The sequence below is a fragment of the Lutra lutra genome, chromosome 16 (genome assembly GCF_902655055.1).
Source record: "Lutra lutra chromosome 16, mLutLut1.2, whole genome shotgun sequence".
NCBI lineage: Eukaryota > Metazoa > Chordata > Mammalia > Carnivora > Mustelidae > Lutra > Lutra lutra.
Window position 1 is genome coordinate 55,570,805 of NC_062293.1, and position 25,742 is coordinate 55,596,546.

Below are 25,742 nucleotides of genomic sequence, written 5' to 3' on the forward strand. Positions count from 1 at the left end.
GCACTCAAATATTTGTTCAACTAATAATTTAAATCACAGGTGGCTAGTAAGAGAATTCCAAATTGTGAACAGCATCATCTTTAAGCCTCCTCTTTTTGTGCTGCAAATATAAGCCCATTGATGACTTGGTACATTTCTTTGCTTCTCCTTATTCTCTTTCTAGACCATCCTGTCTATGGGTCACTGCAAATTTCTTTAGCTTTAAAAATTACTTATATTTTCCAAAAGAATGAACAGAGGCTTCAAGTATTTAAACAGACATAAAACAGACCAATTAAGAGACTAAACAGGGATTCCAAAATAATACGGGAGAAGAAACGTCTTTGGACCCATCTGTTATCACAACCAAATCAAAATGTATTGCACACTGTCCTTTATGAACTGCCTACCTGAAATCTCAGAACTAAATCTGTGTTTAATGATAGCAGCCACGTCATCCTGGCTTACTGGAATAAATCCGCCTCTCATTTTGTATGAACAAAAATTTTCCAGGCACTAAATTCTAAAGGGCACATATTAGGGATACTTAAAAAAGGAATATCAGGTTACAGAATGAGTATAACCTTCAACTGGGGTTTCACAGGAGATATAAAGTAACTTAAAATGATCTTTGATCATACTAACCCTGAACAGAGCCCAAGGGTAGATCATTAAATTGTAATGCGGGAAAGGGAATGAAAGCAATGCAGTGGGTTTGTGGGGGTTGCAGGAGCTGGGGGAATGGGGAGGCGCGTGGGTCCCTGCTTCCCTCAGCATGAGGTGTCAGCATTCTAAATCTGCACTTTGGGCAGCTATTGGAGAGAAGTCAATAGAAATCTGATGTTTTGATGACTACCTGAAGGACCTATTTTATTTACTATCAAAGGGAAAGATATCCATGTGCTCTAGATATCAGATGAACAGAAGCGGAGCTGGCATTCTATTATGGAAAGCGAGAAGCATGACTTACAGTCTTATCAAAGCAGAATGAGGCTATAAGCTCGATGAAATAAGACAGCTTGGCTATTAACTCATTGTGTGACTTTCAGGGAAGTCACTTAACACCGCAAGCCTCATTTTTCTCATCTTGCCGAAACAGAGACTATTGGATCTGTCATGGACACCATTTCCAAGTTCCTTCTCTTTAGTCACTTTCCAGCTAGGGTGGCCATGTTCCAGATCACTGGGTATTCTGGAGAGCTGTTATTTCCTGACATGGGCACTAACTCTCCCCTTCATCTTTTTCTTTTTTCCATTTGGAATGCAGATGTGATGGCTGGAGCAGCAGCCATTATGCCATTCTGAGGGAGCAACCGAGAAAATATAAATTATAGCTGAGCCATTGATTTAGCATTCGCAACTGCCTACCTCAAGACTTCTTGTTGCATGAAAAAAATCTGTTTATGTCATTATTCTCAGATTTTCTGCTGCATGCAGGCAAAGGCATTACCAACATTGTCACATTGGCTAGGGAGGGTTAAATGAACCAAGGGGGTAAGACCCAAAGTTTGGCACAGTATAAACATTACATAAAACATGTCCTTTATGTCCTTTAATATAGTTGAAGTTAAACCCCCTAACCACCTCTTTTGCTTGTGTTCCTTTTGTTTTGGCAGTAGGGTTTTGAAATTATTGCATAGTATTTATAGATCCTTAAATTCAGAAGGATTTGATATTATTATAATAATAGCTTCCATTTACTAAGCCCTTATTGCAAGCTAGGACCCATTCTGAGTGTTTTACATACTTTATCTTGCTATTCAAGAACAAAAAGAATGAACGGTTGATACGCTCAACAACATGGCAAATCTTGAGATCATGCTGAGTGAAAAAAAAAACAGACAAAAAAGAGTGCATATTGTAATTCCATTATAGACAATTCTAGAAAATGCAAACTAACCTATTGTGACAGAAATAGGTCAGTGCTTGTGTAGGCATGGGCAGGGTGGAAGGGTAAGGGGGAGAGGCACTTTCAGAAGTGATGAATACACTCATTATTTCAACTGTTGTGATAGCATCACGCGTGTGTAAATATTTCAAAACTTAAACCATATACTTTAATATGTGCCATGTGCTGTAGGTCAATTATAACTCAATGATTGTTTTTTTTTAAAGGAGAATGTCAAAAAAAATCTGCTGCCTTTAGTGGGAAAATGGATAAACAGGCTGATTTATTCACACAATGGAATCCTGCACAGCAGTAAAAAACAGTGAAATAGATCTACATGTATCAAAATAGACAATGATTTAAAAAGTTGCTAAAGGAAGTTACAGTATGATATATATTTAAAGTGTAACTAACACAACATTGTGTATTTTTATGGGTACATATATGTACTAAAAGTGTAAATTTACATCTTTTCACGTGTCTGTCAGCCATCTGGATGTCTTTGGAAAAAGTCTAGTCATGTCTTCTGCCCACTTTTTAATTGGAATATTTATTTTTTTGGGTGTTGAGTTGTCTAAGTTCTTTATATATTCTGGGTACTAACCCTTTATCAGATACATCATTTGCAAATAGCTTCCCTCATCCCATAGATTGTCTTTTAGTTTTGTTAATTATTTCCTGCTCTGTGCATAAGCTTTTTATTTTGATGTAGTCCCAGTAGTTTATTTTTGCTTTTGCTTTCCTTGACTTTGGAGACATATCTAGAAAGAAGTAGCTTTGGCTGATGTCAAAGAGGTTACTATCTGTGTTCACCTCTAGGATTCTCATGGTTTCAGGTCTCCCATTTGGGTCTTTCATCCATTTTGCTCAGCATCACTGATCATCAGGGAAACGCAAATCAAAACCACAATGAGCTATCACTTCACATCTCTCAGAATGGCTAAAATCAACAACACAAGAAACAACAGGTGTTGACAAGGAAGCAGAGGAAAGAGGAACCCTCATCCTCTGTTGGTGGGAATGCAAACTGGTGTAGCCACCGTGGAAAAGGGCATGGTAGTTCCTCAAAAAAGAACTATCCAAGATTCAGCAATTGTATTCTAGGTATTTACCCAAAGGATACAAAAATACTGATTTAAAGGGATACATGCACCCCGATGTTTTTAGCAGCATTATCTATAATAGCAAAATTATGGAAACAGCCTAAGTGTTCATCAACTGGTGAATAGATAAAGAAGATGTGGTGTGTATAAAATAGAATATCACCCGGCCATAAAAAAGAAGGAAATCTTGCCATTTGCCATGATGTGGATGGAGCTAGAGAGTGTAATGCTAAGTGAAATAACTCAATCAGAGAAAGACAAAGACCATATAATTTCATTTGTATCTGGAATTTCGGAAATAAATAAGAAAAGGGTAGGGGACTGGGGAGAGAGAAGCAAACCGGGAAACAGACTCTTAAGTATAGAAAACAGATGGTCCCCAGAGGGGCGTTAAGGGGTGGGTGGGTGAACTAGGTGATGGGGATTAAGGAGGGCACCTGTGATGAGCACCGAGGCACAGGGTAGTTATGGAAGTTCTGAATCACTCTGTTGTACACCTGAAGTTAATATTACGCCATGTGTTAACTGGAATTTAAAAACTTAAAAAAAGGTGTAAGTTTGAAATGATACACATCAACTTCAGTCCTCAAAGAGGGGCCAGGAGGGACGATGGGGGTGTCTTTTCAATACTAAGATTCACTGCAAAAATGACAGGATTGTAACGTCTGTGAAATTTGGGTAGGGGAATACATGGGCATCTGTTATATTATTTTTTTTTTGGACATTTCTGCATGCTTGAAATAGTTCTTTTTAAAAAGTTTAAGGAATTCTCCCAGGTCCTTCTTAGCATCCAGTTCCCCCTGCCAGGGGCACGTATTATCAGTTTATTGTATGTACTCCTGGAGATAGTCTAAGTATATGTAAATATAAAAATATATAAATGTTTTAATTTATCTTTTTTTTCTTCAAGTTTTTATTTAAGTTCTAACTAGTCAACACAGTGCAATGATGGTTTCAGGAGTAGAACTCAGGGATTCATCACTTACATACAACCTCCTGGGCTCATCACAGGTGCCCTCCTTAATACCCACCACCCTTCTAGACCATTCCATACCCAACTCCCTCCACCAACCTTCAGTCTGTTTTTTTTTTTTTTTTTTTTTAAGTAGTCTCCAGGTTCAGTGCAGAGCCCAAGGTGGGGATCAAACTCATGCCCATGAGCTCAAGACTGGAGCTGAGATCAAGAGTCAGATGCTCAACTGACTGAGCCCCCCAGATGCCCCTTGTTCTTTATCGTTCTCTCTCTCTTTAAATGTGACACATTTTGGAGCATACCGTGTATTCTCTTCTGTATCTTGCTTTTCTCATGCAACAAAGCTGTGGACATAGCTCCAACTCTGTTCATACAGAATGTCCTCTTTTTCTGTAATAATGCTTGGCACTCTGTCATGTGTATAATTAGGCTACTTCCCACCATTTGCCACTACAGACCGGATATAAATGCACATTTTGCACATCTGTCTGGGTGTACTACCTGCCCTTTGAGGCAGACTGCTTCGCAACACATTCAATCCTTTTGTAATTACACAGGGTCTTAAGCACGACCAGCAATGCAAACACTCAGCTGCAAAAAGAGGCAAAAGGAGGGCTGGGATCAGGACATGGGTGTGGAATCTGTCTCTTGTCCAGGGCAGAGCAGTTACCCTTGGAGTTCTTTTTTTTTTTTTTTTAAGATTTTATTTATTTGTCAGAGAGAGTGAGCACAGGCAGACTAAGGGTGGCAGGCAGAGGCAGAGGGAGAAGCAGACTCCCTGCTGAGCAAGGAGCCCGATGTGGGACTTGATCCCCGGACGCTGGGATCATGACCTGAACAGAAGGCAGCCGCTGAACCAACTGAGCCACCCAGGCGTCCCTACCCTTGGAGTTCTTGTAGCTCCTTTTTGAAAGTTTCAATTTCCTCTTGAATATCAGCTTTCTGGCTCCCCCTTATCTAAGTGTCGTGGGCACCCTTACCCCTGCCATTTTGTTGCGTCTAAAATGTTTTAGGGAGAAGCCAAAGAGACAAAGTTGTTTGGATTGTGACCAAAGAAAGAGGCAGGGGTTTCCAATAAGGGAATTCAGCATTTTTTCAGAGTCAAGGGTATGACCTCTGTTGTATGGACTTTGGCATTTTCGCTGGCACCTCTGGGGCTCTGGGTGACTCCTCAGTTCCTACTTGCTTCTGGATGGGTGAGGTTAGAGACCCCTGCCTCATCCATCCTTAGTGTGGAGGATGGATGGGATCAAGAGGCTGCTGGGGAAGTCACAGGATGAAGAAATGTTGCATCTGGTGAGGAGCAAGGAGCCAGTGTTTTCCTGAGTCTACTGAAAACAATCTGATGCTTTTGGATAAATCTGTGTTCCAGCAGGTGAGGAGGGAACAATCCTCCAGGTTAGGGGCCCAGAATGAGAGAGAGAGAGGTCCGGGCACTGCAGGAAGGTCATCTACCTTTCCTTGAGTATAAGTTTTTATTCTCCATTTAAAGTATTTTTCTACACTAAGAATCCTCATAATAGGATTCCAGAAAACAACTCCTCCAGAATACTCGAATGGTCCCACCAAGGGTAAGAGCACTAAGAGCAAACATTTATTGCTGTTTTCAAAGTATTTTCTTGCCAGGGAGGCAGGATTAACCTCAGGGTTAAGAGCACAGGCTTGGAAGTTGGACTGTTTGGGTTCAAGCCCAGGCTCCATCACTTACTGTGTGGCCTAGGGTAGCTTACTTAACTTCTCTGTGCCTTGATGTTCTTCCCAAGAACATGGGGATGATTCAAGGACTTACTTCATGGGGCTGGACGGGATTAGATCATTTAACAATGTACAAAATCCCGATCTCAGGTTGGTGCGTGACATACTTTGTTAGTGTTTGCTAAATACCAGTTGTTGTTATTAGCCTTGGAAGCAGCGTGAGAGTCGGAGTGAATGGGGGGTCTGATCATCTGATCAGTCACTAGACTCCAGGCTTACAAATGAGTGCAGAGTCCTGTCGTCCAGTGAACAAGAACAGTGTTCAGGCGTGAGCCAGCCAGCCATGGTGAAGTCTGCTTACGACCGCCGTGTCCTGGTCACATGGCTGCTGTCGTGGTGTGCCATGATGGCGGTTGGGGTCTTCTGGAGTAACGACACAGCTAGTGGTTTACTGGCGCTGCCTTCTGAGAGCTTACTGGTACAACCGAGGGTGTCTTGCCAGCTGGGTTATTAAATCATTATTTCAACAATGAATTCAATAAACTTACAACCAGTTAACTTATCTTAAAAACAAAGGTAGAGATACTCAAAGCTCATCACATCTCAGTTATTTTACCTTCTCCTACCATCATCTGTGCCCTCGAAGTTATTTTTGTCTACCCTATCTGGGAAGTGGAAACACCACACAGGGGGAGCTCCTATACCTCTCTTCCTGCCCACCGTTGGCAGACTTCGCACTGGAAGCTGGAAATGGGCCATGGTTGGAGTATTTACGCTACAGAAATTGAGACAGATTTTGTTGCTCACACAGGTTTCAGAAAGTGGTGGACAAAACACATTAATCGTGCAGATTAAACTTGAAAGTGCCTCATGCCTACAGACGTTTACATTGTGAAGAGCACAGAAAATCCACATACTCTTCATCTGCCTTCGTCTCAGGTTGTGATCCTGGGGTCCTGGAATTGAGTCCTGTGTCAGGCTCTCTGCTTGGTGGGGAGCCTGCTTCTCCCTCTCCCTCTGCCCCTCCACCTGCTTGAGCTCATGTGCTCTCTCTCTCTCAAATAAGAAAATGTTTTTAGAAAATGGCATATTCTTTGACTATTCAAACAGGAGATGCTCACATCACTGACCAACTGTGAAGTCCTAATGTGAGTCTCGGTCGTTTCACGTTGTCTTCCTTGTTAACGTTCATGTGTGAATGACAGGTGCTTATTGAATTGGGACAGACTGTGTGGAACATTTAGGAACCCGGCCAGGGATGTAGCCCAGAGGCTCCCTTGACAAAGAAATGGAGAGTCCCTCTGTCACCAAGGGGCTCTGGGTGCCTGACTGCACTGAGAGGCAGGGAGCAGACAGTGGGGCCCCCAGCAGCACCCAGAGCTGGCTGGGACCCTGACTCCAGAAGAGCTGGCCAGTATAGGCAGAAGGAGGGAGGGAAGTTGAGCTGTTCTTTCTGTGGGAGCTGGGGAGGCAGAACACTGCCAATACCAAGCTGGGGGACTCTGAGATTCTCACTAGGGCGGGGGATGGTGTGGAAGGATGGGGTAAATGAGAAGGGTCCAGGCTGAGCAAGAGGAGGTTGCAGTGAACCCTGTTTTGCAAGTCTGCTAGCCTACAGCCTGGATGTTGGATAGGCAATATGCCAGGCTCACTTTCCATGTACTAAGCTATGGCTTCTGATTTACCAGTCTGCAAATAGCCCAGTGCCTGGAATTCCTGGTCTGTGGTTTTGCATTGCGGGTGTGGCCATGCACTGTGGTCTCCTGCAGGAAGCACGGCCAAGTTGCAGGGAGAGAATATGAGCAGAGCTTCCCCCTACCCCGGCCCTACCAGTGCTCTCCCATCACCAGGAACTTGGCTCGGGCACCTCTTAAAAAGGGAGCTGCTCCTAGGGTTCAAGTGGTGAGCTTTTCTATATATTGTTTCTATATACAAGGAGTCCCTACAGGTAGTGAGAGTCAAGGAGAAAGTGACTCTAGCAAGGGGAAAACTCCTTTTTTTGAGGGGGGTGCCTCTGACCCTGAAGCCACACCTGGAGGACCTGAGTCCACTCAAGAGCCCAGCACGTCAACTCCCCATGAAAAGCACGCCCCACATGCTCAGAAGGCTGGATGCACCCTTCCTGCCTTGTTGCTTGATGGTGACCTTGGGCGATTGTGTACGTTCCCCGAGCCTCAGTTTCCCTATCTCTAAGACAGGAAGGGTGAAGGAAATGATCCCTAGAGCCGCTTCTACAAGCCTGTGGCAATCCTTTGCTGGGTGTCAGCTCTCCTTGGCATCCAGGTACTGAGAACTGCTCTGTGTTGAACTCCTGGCCTGGGAGGGATCTGAGAGGTCAGGGAGGAAGGCGGGAGGTGGGATGAGAAAGTCAGTGTTGAGGGTGCAGGAGGAGTGGAACAGAGATGCTGGGGTGGAGAAAGGACAGGAGAGGCAAGACGGGAGTTCGGGCACAGGAGACGTCAGGCCGAACAGGTGCTGATGCTTTGCTCCATTTCCACGTCCGGGCACGTGGCCACTCAGACACCCCCTCCCCCGCCCCCCAACCTCCACACGTTCCGGGCCCTCACCTTGCAGCATTGCCGACGTGGTGTAGTAGTTGAACGGCACGCTCTTCACCAAGTACTCCTCAGCGTCCAGGTTGGCCAGCTTGGTCCCCACCAGAACTGACTTGCCCGTGCCCGCAGTCCCCACTAGCATGACAGGCCGCCTCCGCTGCACGAGCCGCTCCAGGAAGTAGCACACTCGGATGGTCTCGCTCGTGTGCACCAAACAAGCCTGCGGTGAGAAAACAATGAGTGTGCCAGGGGTGCGTGGGAGTGACAGGGGCCTGGCAAGAACTTTCTGGAGCATTTCAGAAGAGGCATGGCGGTACTGGCTGGCTACCATGGGCAGGAGGGTCTTCCTCCTCCATATGCACAGTAAGACCATCCCATAGCTCTTTCTTCTGGGTGGAGAGCACACCCTCCCCCCCTCTGCCAGCTCTGTCTCCCTGCAACCTCCCTAGAGGTTTGGGAAACTTCTGCCCTGCCGTCTCACCACTCTGTTGCCCAGGATGCCAGTGGAGTCTGGTAATCAAGTTACCTAGTTTTTGTGGGGGGTGGTATGGATCTGTGGGTTCCTTGCACTAGGATTTCCTCTTGAAAATTGTGTAGCGGGGGATGACTAGTTACTGCAAGGTTAAAATGCTTGGCTGCTAATAAAGAGGCTTCCACCAGAGCCACTAAAGGTCCTTGGGGCAACCGTACATCCTCTGTCACTCGGCCACACTCACCTGCAGGGGCATCTCAGGGTCGAATTCAAACTGGGGGATGAGCTTGGACCAAGGCTCGAATTTCTTTGTTGCTGGGTCTATGTAGTAGTCAAAGATGGTTCCCTGGGAGGGAAACTTGACCGTCTTGAACTCCATCAGCCACCACTTGCTGAACTCTGCTCGGTAGTCCACGAGCTGCCAACACAGAGTGGGTCAGGGGGAAGGCTCTCGAGGGCTTCTGAAGCTTGGACACACTGCCCTGGTCTCAGGTAGGAGGTCAGAGTGGGAAATGTGAGATGCTTTGCTCGAAGGAGCAGCTTCTCCAGGAAGAATGCTACTTCCCCGGGGATCAGCCCTGATGAGCCACAGTGGCTCGGGGGGCCGGCCCTGAGCAGGTGCGCGTGCCACTGCTTGACCATGTGGCTGATGCTGCATCTGAGCATCCTTGTGGGGTGCAGGGAGAGGGGTATAAGAATACTGGGGGGGCACCCATGACCCCAAGATGGGCAAAATGTGGCCAAGAGCTCCTGAAAAGATAGATGGACCCACAGCCTCCCAGACAGCCGAGAGACTCAGCCATTCCAGGGTGGCGGTCAGGGACAGAATGAATAAGATGGTGGCTTTTGTCATCGGGGGGTATGGGGTGGCAGGATAAGAAAAGCCTCAGTACCCTCATCTGTAGAATGAGCATCCTAGAAAAGAGGACTTCTAGGGTTCCTCCAAGAGCTAAAATGTCTAAAATGTAGGAGTAGCAGAGACAAAGTTGTGCTGGTTTTTCTGACAGAAGGAACAGGTAGAGACATATAATTTACATGCATCTGCATTAGATCAAGAGCCCTTCAGGATAGGGCTGGACATCCAGTAGACTCAAATAATCTCATTGTGTCCAAGCTGAAACACACAACATGTACATATATGCGTGCACACACACATACACACACCCCCATAGCATACCCGCATACTACTGGCAGGAAGCCTATTTTTTGAACAGGCAGACCTAGGAAACATCCCAAAAAGAAAACTTAAAAAAAGACCCAGGTTGGGCATTTTATTATTTTTTTTAAGATTTTATTTATTTGGGGGAGAGAGAGAGCACGAGTGGAGGGAAGGGCAGAGGGACAGGGAGAAGCAGGTTCCCCACCAAGCAGGGAGCCTGACACGGGGCTCCATTCCAGGACTCCAGGATCATGACCTGAGCCGAAGGCAGACGCTTCACAGATGGAGCCACTGGGGTGCCCGTGGATTGAGCATTTTAGGGAATGCTTCTGGAGGGCAGGACAAAGATGGAATTTGAAGGCTGGACAAATGGGGAAGCTGGGCGTGTGGCAGTGATTCTGGATTCGCAGGAAATGGAACTCCTCGTTCTGTCTCTTACTGGGTAAGTATGACTGAATACTTTTGCTTTCTTATTTATTTTTTAGTTTTTTTGAGTGCTTTTTTTTTTTCCTATTTTTAGTTTTTTTTTTATTTTTCAGCATAACAGTATTCATTATTTTTGCACCATACCCAGTGCTCCATGCAATCTGTGCCCTCTACAATACCCACCACCTGGTGCCCCCAACCTCCCACCCCCCACCCCTTCAAAATTCTCAGATCGTTTTTCAGAGTCCAGTCTCTCATGGTTCACCTCCCCTTCCAATTTCCCTCAACTCCCTTCTCCTCTCCATCTCCCCTTGTCCTCCATGCTATTTGTTATGCTCCACAAATAAGTGAAACCATATGATAATTGACTCTCTCTGCTTGACTTATTTCATTGAGTGCTTTTTTTTTTTTTTAATTTTTTTTTGCTTTCGAATGAGAACAGAAACAAGGTCTAACGGAAGGACAGACTTGTTTGCTGTTCTTCTTCTGATCTGACTTCAAATGAAGGGAGTGCTCTATCTTCTCCATATTGGGCTCTACAATCAGAAGACCTGGAAAAAAACCCATTTTTTAGCTCCTGGATAAAACCCTTCAAGACTTTTAGCTTCTTATTAAAAAACCTGGTTCTAGATTTCTGTGGAAAATCCAAGGCCATCTCTAGAACAAAGGAGGTTGGGTGGATCTTCTTTCCCGCCTCCAATTCGATCTTGAGCTTCTGGGTCATGGAACCAGCCCCCACCCCACTGCTGATGAGCCGTACCAGCACTGTCTCCTCTCTAGTATCAGCCCATGACCTCACCTCCACTCCAATGGTACACTAAAGCCAGGGTCACCTCTGCTGAGTCAGCCAGGAGCGCTCTCTCGGTTCAGTTCCTTGGATGTCTCTTCAGAAGTGACCTTCATGAAGAGGCCCCTTCAGACACCCCATTGCCTTTGGATCTGGACAGTGCTGTGGCCCCTTCCTGCCCCTTGAACTTGAGGACACTGAGGTCCATCTGTATACTGCACAAGAGTCTGGGCTGTAACATCAGCTCACCTGACGCTCCCCAGGCTCCGAGCTCTCCTGGCTAATACCAACTCTTCCTATCTGATACATGAAAAGACAGAACGGAAAAGGACAGCTTCTGGAAGCACACGGAGGCACCACGAGTTGGACTCAGGTGTTTGGTCCCAGAGAGCTGGTGCTGAGACATCACCATCTCCTGTGATCCTTGCAAAGTATTCAGTGAGAAGCTTGTCTTGCTTTTGAAGCTCCAACTCGGGTATGGGCTGCAAATCGACTTTCTCCTTGGCTTTAATGGCAGCTTTACAAACATCAGCACCACTGCTGTTCCTGGTGTGAATATTTTGCCCGGCTTCCTGTTTTTCTACTTAGGGCACTATTTCTGGTGTTTGGTTTGAATGCGGCTGGTGTCAGGCTTTGGGCCTTCCCTGCTGCTAAAAGCTTTCTCCCTCGTCCTCTCCCCATGTGCTAGCATGGCTGCCTACGGCTCCAAGTGCTCCAGGGCCCGGGATGCCAGGATGCATGCGTTCTCCCAGGCTTTTAAAGAGAGCTGAGTGGATTTAAATGTGTACTGCCATAGAGAAATTGACCAAGTGTCTTCACCCTGAGCCCCTACTGCCTGCTAAGCACCAACGCGGGGGAGAAGCCCAGCAGCACTGCTCTCTGACACACGAGCTGTTGAAAGGTCAGGCCTGCATTTGATGGAAAGCAGTAACCTGTGCCTTTTGCATCTCAGTACTTGGGCGAGGTCTTGTCCATCCTGCTGGATTCCTTGCCTCAAAGGGGAAATGGAAAGCTGTCAAAGCAACAGTCCATGGAGAATCTCAGAGTGGCAGAGTGAAATTCTCAGATGCCTCACTCCCAGTTTGGGTATGTGCCTTCCCCCCCACTCCCCACCCAACATCTGGCTCTGGCTCTGATGATGGGGAGAGGTACACTGGGAGCTTGCGAGAGCTGCATTCTAAATGTGGAGCACCAAAGAGCATCTCAGGGAGGGAAGGGAGGGAAGACAGATGCTAACACCCAGGGCTTGTGCAAATGGACAAGAAATTAATTGTTCATTCGAAATTTGTGCTCCCGGCTCACCGACATCTTGATTCTAGAACATGGCTTTGCCTTGGGAGGCTGAAACTTTCTACCTCTCTCCTCAAAAGAGCCTCCGATCAACCCAGACCAGAAAGAGTAAATCTTAACTGTCCACCCACTACAGCTTGATTTGATTCCTTGCAATGAGGGGGGTACTGGACACTTGCTCTGAAACTGAGTATTTCTGGTACGAGACGACTATTAATAAGCAGGTGTGTGCTCCCTCATGATTTTAAGAACTTTGCATATATCTGTGTTGGACGATCGCAAACAGTATCCCTTCCTGTAACCTTACAACTGCCACAGAAACTGGGTACCGCTGTCAGCACCCTCATCGCCTTCGTACACAGGCAGGAAGTAAGGTGGGGGGAGGGGAAGCGATTTGCCCAACGTCTCTCAGGTCCTAAGTGGCAAAGCTAGGATTCAGATCCAGAGTCTATACCCTCAGCCCCCATGTGACACTGCCTGATAGCTGGAGGCGGCTGTCCAAGACTGGTTTGCCTAACCTTGACTCTGATGTTTCCAGATAAAGAACTTGTCATTTGGAGAAAACTAAGCCAGGAAAATGTCTGCAGGGGGGCCTGGTTGGCTCTGTCAGTTAAGCGTCTGCCTTCAGCAGGTCATGATCCTGGGGTCCTGGGATTGAGCCCCACTTCAGACTCCCTGCTTCTCCTTCCCCCTCCATCCCTTACCCTAGCTCGTGCTCACTCTGATAAATTCATAAAATTTTTAAAAGAAAAGAAAAGAAAAAGTATGGGGATATTGGAAGGGTTAGGAATAGGATGCCAAGATATTCCAAGCCAACATCCCTACCCCCATACCTGAGGCCACAGCAGCCAATACCACGATAGAAATAGTGATTTGTTTTCCTAGCCCTAGATGTCATTTAACCTTTGGTCCATACTCCTGTGGACAGCTCAGGGTTTCGGGGGATTGCTGATTAACTCTGGTCTGGCACGGAGTCATCCGTACCGCACTTGTTCTGGAATGCTAAGGGGATTCCGCCCTCTAAAGCTTCTGTAACACAGCATCACTCCATCCATCAAACACACATCATCTTGCAAAGCAGTGGACCTACACCTCTGTTCCAAAAACACTGCAACTCCCCCAAGAAATCGGGATACATCACTAACTCCAAAAGCAGGAGCTCAAAACATAGCCCGAGCTCATCTGTCTCACTCCAAGAGGCCCTCCTCTGGAGGCTGATGTCTTTAGCAGATCAACGGATGGATAACCAAATAGTCTGATGCCTTCATGTTCATTCTGACATTTAGCGGTCCTCTTTTCCCAGATCTTTGCTGGAAGACTAGTTTTTGCCACTGTGGGTTTGCATGTGGGGGTTAACCATGGCATGTCCTCTTACCTGGTCCTGGACCATCGCTCCACCGAAAGCCCAGATGGCGGCAAACACAAAATACAGCTCGTAGGTTTCCTTGGGGCTATCCGCGGGGACGTCCTCCTCAGTCAGGAGACATTCCAGAAGGTGACACAGCATCTGGACCATGCTCTGCTCTGGGATCGGAATTATCTTCTTGAATCTGCAAAGAGAGACCCAGATACGCCGGATGACACTGGATTTTCCATGCCAGAGGCCTGTTGGAACCCACTTGGTTTTGGGGTGACCTGTGACCCGCCAGTTCTTTGGGATTACGTGGGGACAACCCAAGCCCTCACTCTCATCGGCTCCTCAGTAAGAGGGGTGCAGAGTGCTCTGAGCAGGTTCTTTCTCATGGCCCTTCCTCTGGGACCTTCCCCGTCAGCTCTTCCCTTCTCTGCACACCGAATGCTCCTGTCATCGGCAGCGGTGTAGACCACTGTGACATGATGGGGTAAAAATCTCATCGTCACTCCCTCACCGTTTCCTCAAGGGTCAGGAGGGTGCGGGGCTGCGGCTGAGGCTGGTTCCTCCTCTCCTTCAGGTCCTTCCCTCAGTTCAGCCACACAGAAAAGCTGTTCTCAGGACCCAGAGTCTTGCTGGGGGTGGGGGCAGAGAGGACCTGACAGATGTTCACTTTACACACTCATGATTTGCTCGATGGGGTTTGTCTTCTGGAAACACAGCTCTCTTCGCCGTGGCCTGTGAACTTTCCACACTGGGTTTGGAGGTCCTGACTGAAGGGCAGGTACCAAGAGATGCCTCTATGCATGAGGGAACACAAGTGTGAGCATGCACGTGTGCACATTCACAGGCTTGCTCCCCCACTGCGAGCACACACTGCACACTGCGTCTGGTCTGTGCTTGGCTCTCACCAGGTGGCGGTCCTAATGGCAACACTACCATGAGGCTGTCCCATGGTCTAGGTACCACTTCCACGAGGGATGAGAATATTAAGGACTGACAGGCTTATCTTCATTTTTCCCACTGTGCTTGTGATGGAATGTTCATGTCCCACTGTCTCAGGCCCGGTTCTGTGTGAGGCACCAAGGCAACAGAGGCCGACTACATGGACCATTGCCAGCAGGTTCCAGACAATTGCGGGGCCCCTGGTCTTCTCAGGGGATAGAGAGGGTCAAAGTGGGAGACGCTGGAGGGGAGAGAAATTAGCATATGGGGTTTGGAGGAGAGCTCACAGGGAAGGCAGGTGCTGGCCCGGCACAGCGCTGGGGAAGGGGCTGCATGGCTGTTCTGAGGTGGGAAGGGACAGGTGCCCAGGAAGCCCAAGGACACCTGCTTCTCTTGAACAGTGGAGTGTGGGGGGCTTGCTTGCTGGGGCAGCCCATACCCCAGTTCATCAAAGCAAAGAGGTATGAGCATTTCCTGGGATCCAAGGGTGGTCCGAAAGCCAAGGGCCACTGGAGGGCTTTGCAGGAGGAGCCTGCATGATTGGCTGGTGGAGAGGCATTTCTTACTTCCAAGAAAGGCACCTCAGAGGTCTCCAGTGATGGTGGAGGGGCCAAGGAACTCAGAATCTTTGAGAGAGAGTTGGGTTTGACATCTGCCACGCTTAGGGTAGCTCAGACCATGCTGGTTCCAGCCATTAAGACCTTTCCTGCCCTTTCTCTTTTCTCTGTCCCTGTTTGACCCCAAGGGGGCAGAAGCTACAGCTGGTTGGGGGTTGGTGGTGGTGGGGGGCAGAGGAATGAGGAGAAAAGATGTCAAGCACTCCTTTCCCACTGCAGGTTAGAGCAGGGCTGAGAGGGGGGCAGTGACAAAAGCTTTCCCTGTAAATGGAGTTTGCTTTTCCAAGTTTTCACGTGTGTGTCCCTAGAAGCGAAGACGAGTCTCTGAATGACTGCAGAATGACCAGGAAAGTCACAAATGGGGACCTAGATTTCATGTAGGCGTGGGAGGAGGACAAGCCGCATAAAAAGGGTTTTTGAAGGAGCAGTAGGAAACAAAATCAAGTTGATTTATAATCCCCCCTTTATGAGGCCAGCTTGTTGAATATAAAAATTATTACATGTGGACATCCCACAGCTCTGTGGTACCAGGGCCCCCCCAAAAGCTGGCCTTAGGAGGGAAGTCTGAGCTGGAAGCCTGTGCCTGGTTCCTGACAGCCGTGGTGCCCAGGGCACAGCCTGGAACCTCAGCCCCCTGCCCATGGATGCTTTGCCCTCTTAGGAATCGCGTGAGCGCTTACAGCACCCTATGCGGGCACCATATACCAGGGACGTGTTTCGTCCTTGGTGGCCACAGAGTTCAGACATCAGGGTGGGGGACTGTCTCTAGATAGACTGCACACTGCCAGCATCTCCGATGCTTGGTGTGGAGGCCAGTGCACGCTCTTCTGCATGTGTGCATGCGCGCGCGTGCGCGCGCACACACACACACAGAGAGAGAGAGAGAGAGAGAGATAAGAGTTTGGCATCTCTTGTCCTAAAAGCCCAGGGTCCGAAAGAGCCTGACTTTCAGCCACAGGCTCTACTGGATCAGTGTCTCAGCAAATGATGTAGGATGGGGTACGCTCGCTACTTTCCCAAAACCTGCCCTTCCCGTGGAGTATTATCTCCCTGGCCCGCCTGCATCACTGACCACTCATGCCCATTTTCCAGCCTCCCCTGCCACCCGGGCTGCTTTATCTCATTAGATTCCAAGGCCATAAGGAGCCCACAGGCCACAGAGGCTGGAGACTTTTCAAGGGTTTCAGAAAATGGGGCAGATTGGGAAAATACTTCTTGGTTGGGACAGTGCCCGGGCCTCCTGCCACCTGCAGATCTCTTTCCCTCCACCTCCATGCTTGCGAGCTCTGCTCTGTCCTATTCAAGGATCATTCTGAACAGTGGCCTTCGTCTCCCAGAAACATCATCCTGACCCGACCTCGGTGAAGGTTCGAGAATTTCGGAACCCTGAGCCACGCCGCCTCCCCAGCCCTGACCGCTGATGGTTGGACTGGGCTGAACTAGGAGGCTGGCTGCCTGACTCAGGGAAGCGCGCGTCGACGGGCAAGAAAGGATAGAACAAAACCAGGTTCCAGACCCCGAGCCTCCCTCTGCCGGCAGTTGCAGAATTCCTGCTGTAATAAGTCTCCTTATTTTAAGAGCACTCATTCTTTCGTTTACGGGCTAAGTGGTTAGCGATTACTGCTTTTACTTTTGCAAACCCCTAAGAGGAAAAGCGAATCTGCAGAGTCCCCAGGGGCCAGAACGGGTCCTGCATTATCTGGGCGGTGGGCATACTCAGCCGGTGACAGGAAGCAGGCCCTGCTTATCCCGGACATGTGTCATCATCACCTCCAGGTCTGCTCAGTGGACATGTGTATCATTTCTAAGGAGGCCAGCTATGTGCCCTGCAGTGTGAAGGATCTCAGGACGGTCATCTCATAGTACAACCCATAGGCTCTGCGATTCTTGTATACAAGAATACAGAATCCTCTGTACTCTTGCCTGAGCATACAAGAGGCATCTGGTAACGTGTGCCGCCCTCTGCCCCCTGCCCACCCAGAGGGGAGGGCTCTGTGGACATCTGGCTTCAGGGACGGGACATCAGCGGGCTATCAGGTGTGAACTGACGGGCTCCTGCACTGGGCTTCAAGGCCTACCTGGCTCTGAGCGTGTCCAGGCAGGCCGGGAGGTACTTGTCAAACAGAATGGTGAGGTTGGCTTTCTCGGTCTGCATTTCCCTCTTCTCAATCCAGCTGTTCACTGGAGGACTCCACCCCAGGTCTGCCGGGTTGATGTACAGGATTCCTGGGGACACAGGGAGTTCTGATCAGTGAAGCCTCAACGGAGGACAGCGGGCTCCTTACCCCCAGGAGTTACTCTGTCTGGTAGAAAATGTATGGAAACCTGGACTCTGAAGAAACAGAGAGCCGGCCTTGATTTGAGAGGGTAAGCGGGTCTGCTCTGGGTTTGCTCTGGGTGGGGACCAGTCAAATGGCCAAGTCTAGGCCCAGGAGGAAAGAAGGCTGTGATGACACATCCTCGTCATGGTGGGCTCTAGAAGGATGTGTCTGTCCTAATCCTGGGAGCCTGTGAATGTGACCTTACCTGTAAAAAGCCCTTCCCTTGCGGATGTGATTCAGGGTCTCACAACGAGATCGCCACGTATTATCTGGCTGAACTTTTACCGGTGTCCCCGTAAGAGACAGGAGAGGCAAGGCACACCCGGAGTAGGCAGCCACGTGGCTAAGGAGGTGGAGGCTGGAGTCCTGGGGCCAGCACCTGGGCTGGAAGATGCATGACAGGCTTCTCCCCTGGACGGCTGACAGCTCGAAGCTGGATGCCTGACTTCTAGAGTTGTGAGGGAGTACATGTCTGTTGTCTGGAAAGCCACCAAGTCTCTGGTGGCCTGTTAGGCAGCCCTAGGGAATGATTACAGACTTTTCCAGACCCATGTGCCCACCCTCAGCTGGGTCCTCAAGAGGGAATCTGATGTGACGGTGGAGATCAGACCCTCTGTTCTGACGCTCTAGGCTGGGCTGATCAATTTCACAGAGGAGTCAGAGGTAAGTTAAGGTACAAGGTTGTCACCTCTCACCACAATGCAGTGAGAAGCGCAGTCCCTGCTCATCTCCACTGACGTGGGAGGCAGGAACTGACCAAAAAGCAGGCTCAGCTGAGGCCCTTCTGGGCAGAGGACAGTGGCCCAGCTCAGGGGCCTGTCCCTTCCTATCTATAAATTAAGAACAGCGCATGGCCTTGGCTTTAGGGCACCTGCTCACCCTCATGGACACAGATCGGGGCTAGAAGCCAGCCAGAGGTCCACGGGACCGAGTCTGGCTCCTGTCTGGAGCTTCCTTCAGAGCTGGCCGTACCCTACACAAGGCTGAAAGCACCCATTTCCAAGTGAGCAGCCTGGCGAGTTCTCTCCCTGCTTGGGTCATACCTGCTCTGGAGACCGTCGCCGGTGTGGCCGTCTGCAGGTGACTGATCTCGAAGAGCAGCCTCATGGTGGGATTCAGGGGGATCCTCTCATTGCTGGCCAGGGTCAGCACCTGGACACAGGGAGGGACACCCCAGGTAGGAGGGAGGAGGGCAGATTCCTCACAGCAGGGATTAAGGAGGACTATTTTCTTCACTATAATTATGAGTATTTGCTGAATTTTCTACAAGAATCCTCTACCTCTTTTCCTCTAGCCCCTCTACCTCCATCCCTGTGTGTGTAGTGGATCAAAAAACAAGTTCTCTAAAAGGAGTCAATGATGGTCAAGGATTCGAACGAGCTAGACCACATTGGAATAACAAGATTGCTTCTAAGAAGCGTTTAGGGTTCATATTACTGTTTCTTAAGTAGTTCCTCTGGGTGGCTCAGTTGGTTGGGTGTCTGACTCTTGGTTTTGGCTCAAGTCATGATCTCGGGGTCGTGGGATCGGGCCCCATGTCGGGCTCCAGGCTCAGCTGGGAGTCTGCTGGTCCCTCTCCCTCTGCTCCCCTCTCCCCTCTCAAATAAATAAAATCTTTAAAAAAGATAAAGTGGTCCCTCTAGGGAAGGAGGTGAGAGCATGGGCAAAATGGGTGAAGGGTGCAGTACTGGGCTTGCAGTTATGGAATGAGCAAGTCATGGAGATGAAAGGTACAGTGTAGGGAATATGGTTAGTGGTTTTGTCACAGCATCATACGGTGGCAGATGTGAGCCCCCCTTGTGGTGAGCGCCCCCTTACACAGAGGGCTTCCAATCACTACGTTGTGCACCAACAACGCACGCAACATTGCGTGTCCACTGCACTTCCGTAAGAAATAAGTAAAGTGGGCCCCTCTGGGAGGACACACGTTTAGTTTAATGAGTCTGTCAATGCTGAAACCATCATAACACTTCTAATCCGGATGTGTTTTCTGAGTAAATTCAGGAGCAGCTACCAGCTCAGAGGCCACTTTATTGGTGTCAATGTCCACTGTTTACGACAAATAAAATACGCTCTCCCAGGATAACGGTTTGTCACCACTGAGGATGGCTGACGGGCTCAGAATGTTTCTGACCCTCGGCGTCCTTATTTATAAAGAAGGAAAAACTTAAGGGAAGAGATTTGAACAGAGGACTTAAGATTCTCTCCAGCTCTGCATATTAAATCCATCTCTGGGCAGACGATTCTGAAAACAGTTACGACAATGCTAAAAATGCAGGGATTGCACACGTGCAATGGACAAAGTTGTTAGGAAAAAGTTGTTAGCTAACCTTACTGTGGTCATTTTACAAGAGACACATATTTCAAATCAGCACGTCACATACCTTAAACCTGCACAGCGTTATATGTTAATTATATCTCAATAAAGCTGGGGAAGAAGACAAAGACACTAGTGTTCAAGCAACTCCTTACTTGGCGCCAGTCCTCTGGTGGGATCGAGATTTCCAAATGCACCTGGGAAGCTGGTTTCCTAGGTGATGAGGGCGTGGGGGTTCCCCCCCTCCCATACCTTGTTATCATCCATGACAGTGTTCAGAGACTCGATCCACATTGGGTCTATGTCGCCATCCAGTAAGATCCACTTGGGCCCGTCGTGGGTGACGTTGGCCAACTCCCGCATGATGGAAGAGAACAGTCCTACAAGCAACCATGAATCACTCACCAACCAATCTCATTGATGCCCTTTCTCATCAGACAGCCTTTCCCTCTTAGCTATGACACCCAGGAGAAGGTGTAAATGGAAAAGGCAGGTCAGGACTGGATTTGTATCTTAATCTATTGGAATCTCCTTGTGAGTGCCAAGGGCTGCTGTCTCTGTGTCTCCCTCGGACCCTTTTAGGAAGAACATTGGCAGAATGCAACGAAATCTGATGATACTGGCTTAGGTGACAAGGGATCTGGAGAATCGCTTCAGCAGGCAACTGGGATAGGATGGATTTACAGAAAACACTTCCAGGTGAGATTTCATCCCTCATGACGCAGCCCAGGCTTTGAGAGACGTTCCCAATGTGATTCTAATTGGCACACATGAGGTTTAGATCTTAATTTGGAGAGAATTGATTTTTATGATAGTAAGCTTTCCCAGTTGATGCTATGGTATGTCTTCTCATTACTCAAATATTACTTTATGTTCCATAATAAACTTTTACAGTGTTTTCAATGTATCTCTGGCTAAAAGCGTTCCTCAACATTTCATAGTTTTGTTGCTATTGTGAATCGGATATTTTTCCCCTGTATTTCCCCTTTTTAGTTATAGAGAGAAAAGTTATCAAATTCTGTGTATTTATTTTATGCTTAGTTACATTAATAAATTTTCATATTAATTTTACTGATCTTTTTTTCAAAATGTCTCCTGAATTTTCTAGGAATAAAGTTGTATTAGCAGCAAAATAGTAATTTTTTTCCTTTCCTCTAACCTATATCATATATTTCATTTTCTTGTCTTACTGCATTTTCTAGAATCCCACGCCAAGAGTACTGAACAATAATGTTAGTAACAGCTCCCCTGGACTTATTCTTGATTTTAATAGAAATGGCTTTAGTTTCTCATCATTCAGAATGCTCCCCCCCTGCTTTGGGCTTTAGACAAAGCTTTATTTATAAAGATTTAAATTTACTATATTTAAGGGATTTCTATCTATTCCTATTTTACTTAGAATTTTTAAGTTAGGAACAGCTCCTGAGTTTTTACCACCTACTGTTGAGCTCATGATTTCCTCCTCTAACTTTTCAAAGCTTTACATGAAAACTTAAAAAAAAAATCCACCCGTCCTTGCATTCTTAGAGTAGATTCTACTAGTCAGAGTGTATTTCTTATTTTTATTAACATAGAGATGGGATCTACTGTTATTCAGGATTTCTGAATCTATATGATTAAATGAATTGGGCTCTTTTTTTGGTTCTACATAAGTGCTGGTACCAAGATTATTCTGGTTGCATAACATGAATTGAGAGGTACCCTTTTTTACCATTTTGGAAACTCTTTTTGGCTACTGTTTTAACCTGCTTTTTCACTAGTTTGTTTTCTGCTTCTTATTAAGTAAATTTTGTTAATATTATATTTTGCTAAAGGATCACTTTTATTTCTCCTAGTCTTCCAAACATGTATCAGATAATTAAGTGATCGCCTCCATCCTAATATTTATCTGCTATTACAGCATTTAATTCTTAAGGATATACTTTTACTCTTCTTCCCCCATCGGTCTTGCTCAAAATGGATTTACTGGTCTTTACAAAGAACCCATATTTACGTTTTATTTATCCTTCCTGATTTTTTTTTTTTTTGGTTCCTTCCCATTAATTTCAGACTGTATCCTTCTTTTCTTTTTCCCATTTTTTTTCAGGTTCGGTTTACTACTCTGAATAATTTCTTAGGACAGATACTGACTGCCTTCATTTCTAGCCCATCTTCCAAAATAAGAAGAGTTTAGAGTTCTTCTTTATTGGCCTTTGGCATGCCCCCTTGGTTTTTGTTTGTTCTTTTTACTGTTTCCAAGAAGAAATGCAATATATATATTTTTTTCTTTCACCCGGGTGGTTAAGAGAACATCTCTTTTTAAAAAATAATTAATTAATTTTTTAAGTAGGCTCCACACCCAGCCTGGAGGCCGATGCAGGGCTCAAACTCAAGACCCCGAGATAGAGACCTGAGCTAAGATCAAGAGTCAGACCCCTAAATGACTGAGCCACCCAGCTGCCCTGCGAGCTTCTCTTGATTTGCAATCAGTATGATTATTTTTGGTCATTTTCTTAGTGTCCATCTCTACATCTATTGCATTATTATCAGACAACGTGGAATGTAAATTGATATTTTTGAATTCTTTAGTCTCTTCTGGGCCCAACTAAACTTCAAATGTATAAATGTTCTAAGAATATGCCAAGAAAGGAATGTTTCCAACTTCTAAGACACAAAGCTTTAAAAAGATGTGTTCTATTGAGTTTGATGATGTATTTCTCAATTTCTCTATGACTATGCTTATTTTTCTGTCTATTGAATCTGCCAATTTTGGTAAAAGTGTAGTAGTAATACCAACCACATTCCTATTTTTTCCAGATTTCCCCAAAATTTTTAAAAAGTGGTCCTCCATCTGCTTAGTAGTTCTTTTTCTTTGTGAATACAGATTTATGATTATAAATCATTGTCAATGTCTCCATATTTGACAAATACTACATATTTAATAAAACTTCAATTAAAATTACAACACAGCTTAAAGTTTGAATTATATGAGCTTAAATTTCATATGGAAAGAAGTGCCCGAGACTAGCCAAGAAAATTATGAAAGAATATTGAGGAGGAACTTATGCCATCAGACATTAAAATGTTATAAAATGACTGTGAATGGAGTAGAATGACACTCATATAGGATTAAATAATGAATGGGACAGAACAGAAAACCCAGAATCAGATCTCTGTATATATGACAGGCTGGTGCTTACATGCAGAGGGAAAGGATGGATGGCTTAATAAATGGTCTTCACACATTCAATTATCCATTTGGAAGCAAATACAAAGTGGATTCCCTACCTCATACTGAGCCCCAAAATAAATTCCAGATGGATAAAAGAAATGTTCATGTACAAGGAATCTTCAGGACCCAATTTATGATACTGTGTCTATAGCTGAAAAAGAGGAAGAATGAGCAACTGAAGAGGAATGCCAGATGCTAAGAGAACGGACAGACATAATTTCCTCTCTTAAAAAGTGTGTGGTTGGGGCGCCAGGGTGGCTCAGTCAGTTAAGCGACTGACTCTTGATTTCAGCTCAGGCTGTGATCTCAGAGTTGTGAGATTGAGCCCGGCGTTGGGCTCCGTGCTCAGCGTGGAATCTGCTAGGGATTCTCTCTCCCTCTCCCTCTGTCCCTCCCTGCTGCTCTCTCTCTAAAATAAATGAATAAAATCTTTTAAAAAGTTTTTTTAAAGTGCATGGTAAATATGCCACAAAGTGCCTGTAGACAAACGGTCTACAGGTTTCTACGGTTTCTGTAGACAGAAAAAACCATTAGTGATGCACAGAAGGGACAAAGCATTACTATCTCTCATATATAAAGAACTGCTACAAATGGACAAGAAAATAATACAGGGAAATAAAATCAGAAAAGAGCCAATTACGAAAGCCAAAAAGGAGGAAAAGATACTAAGCCTCGTTAATGGTGAGTAAAATAAAAATTAGAGAGGCTGCCCATTAAGTCCCCTTGTTCTAGGCCTCTGACTCAGGGCCCTAAATTAGATCCCGGGCAGTTGGACCTTGATGTAGTCAGACACCGAGATGGGAGGAGGGAGCTGAGAGGCCCTCATTCCAGAAGCCATGTGGGTTTTAGAAAGAGATCCTATCAGCTCAGAGCTCTCTTTTTGGTTCTTTCCTGATGACAGTGCCCCTTTCCAGCATCTACCAGTGATTTCTAAGTCTTGGAAGGTGACACTGGGGTTAGCACTAAGTGAACAGGAGTCTGGGACCCTCTGAATTGCTGTAGAAGGGATCATGGTTCTAGAACCCATCTGTGATGAACGGGGATGAATGATGTCTTCAGCCAGGCCCTGAGGCCCCATTGTCTGTAGTGATGTCTCCCCATCACTCCTGGGGGCTGACAGGAACAGGTGCCCACTGTGGGAAGCCAGAGTCTGCCATGCCACCACTTTGGGAAATGAGCTGTGAACTTCCCTACCCCCACCCCTGTCTTAAATCCACTGCCAGACAATGTAGGGACTCTGACTTCAGCTACACAATCACAGAACCACAGTTGAGAATGCCTGCCCTGCTTTCTCCTCTTTCAATGCCCTTTCTCAAGGAGCAGCTGGAAGGGTCTCCAAGGAGAGAGAATCTCCCAAGGGCTTAGGTTCCCCTCCAAGCCAAAACTGGAGTCTGCCTCTCTTTGATTCTTTTCACTTCCTTCTCTCACTCCAAACTGATCAGGCCAGAGTTCTTCCCTCTGAAGTTCACCCTTGGATGTAGATTCAAGCCTGCCTCTGGGGCTCAGGATAGCAGGAATTTTGTCCCACAGGTGTCCCGCTCTTACCATCCTTCCACTCTCTGGTGGCTGGATTGATGATGCCAAAGAGTTCATCATTTGTGACTGCTTTGGGGTTGAGGTCAGCCCAGACAGGGCGGCGCTTCATGACCTGATAGGTCTTGTGCAAGGACTTGAGCACCTGAGACTTGCCAGTGCCAGCGCCCCCCACCACGAATACGGAGTGTCGCACGGCCAGGAGCTCCTCCAGCTGGACAACCTGGGGAGACACACAGTTCAGCCAGAGGGACAAACCTGTCATTCACTGACATCCCAATAATTAATCATTATTAATCATCAACTAAGTGCTGGAGAGTGTTCCAGGTGAGGGAGATTTAGAGAGGACTCTCCCCTCTCCATGATCTTACAGGCTAAAGGGGAAGCATAATAATTGCTATAATTGAGTTATTTATAAAGTGCTATGGGAACAGGTAGGAAGAAACAATTGATTTTGTACAGATAAAGGGAATAAGAAAGCCTTGGAAGAAGAGGAGGCATTTGAACTGGGGCTTCAGGGCTGAGTTTGCCAAGTTGAACAGGGGCATTTGCAAGCAGAGGTATAACAGCATGGAGGCTTGTGGTGTGACAGAGCCTGAAGTGATTGACCAGATAGTCTGATGAGTCTGGAGTCAAGGAGCTCTTTGGGGACATGGTAGCATTGAAGGTCTTATCACTCTTGTCCTGGCTTGCCTCCTGGTTTACCTATCCATGCTTGTAGGAGCACATTTACTGGAATGAAAATCTGATCACATCACTGCCATCACTCTGTCCCTACAGTGGTTCTCCATAGCTTTGGTGATGATATCCCAAACCCTCAGACTGGCTTAAGAGGCCCATTTACAGACTGGCCCAAACCAGCTTCTTCTTTCCTCTACCCCAGCATGCACATTACAGGTAGACAACTGGGGTTCCTTAATAATGTTCTTTCTGAGTCTACATCTTTTAAGATATGGCGCCTTCTGTTCAGATGTTATCCTTTCTCTCACCTTTTTCTGGTCGGTCCTACACATCCCTTAGCTGGCAGCAGGTGTCCCATACCTAATCTCAGTAATCATAATTGCCATGGCTACTCTTCTCCCTATTATATTATCAGCTCCATGAAGGTAGGCAGGACTGG

General features: G+C 46.8%; 1 protein-coding gene across 1 annotated transcript in view; it reads right to left on the minus strand.

Moving 5' to 3' along the window:
• Positions 1-25,742, minus strand: part of DNAH9 (dynein axonemal heavy chain 9) — a 342,755-nt gene that overhangs the window by 165,390 nt on the left and 151,623 nt on the right. The window contains 7 exon segments of the mRNA XM_047707126.1: positions 8,206-8,413; positions 8,910-9,083; positions 13,703-13,877; positions 17,319-17,466; positions 18,605-18,713; positions 20,131-20,258; positions 24,635-24,845. Coding sequence (XP_047563082.1) covers positions 8,206-8,413; positions 8,910-9,083; positions 13,703-13,877; positions 17,319-17,466; positions 18,605-18,713; positions 20,131-20,258; positions 24,635-24,845 — 1,153 coding nt within the window.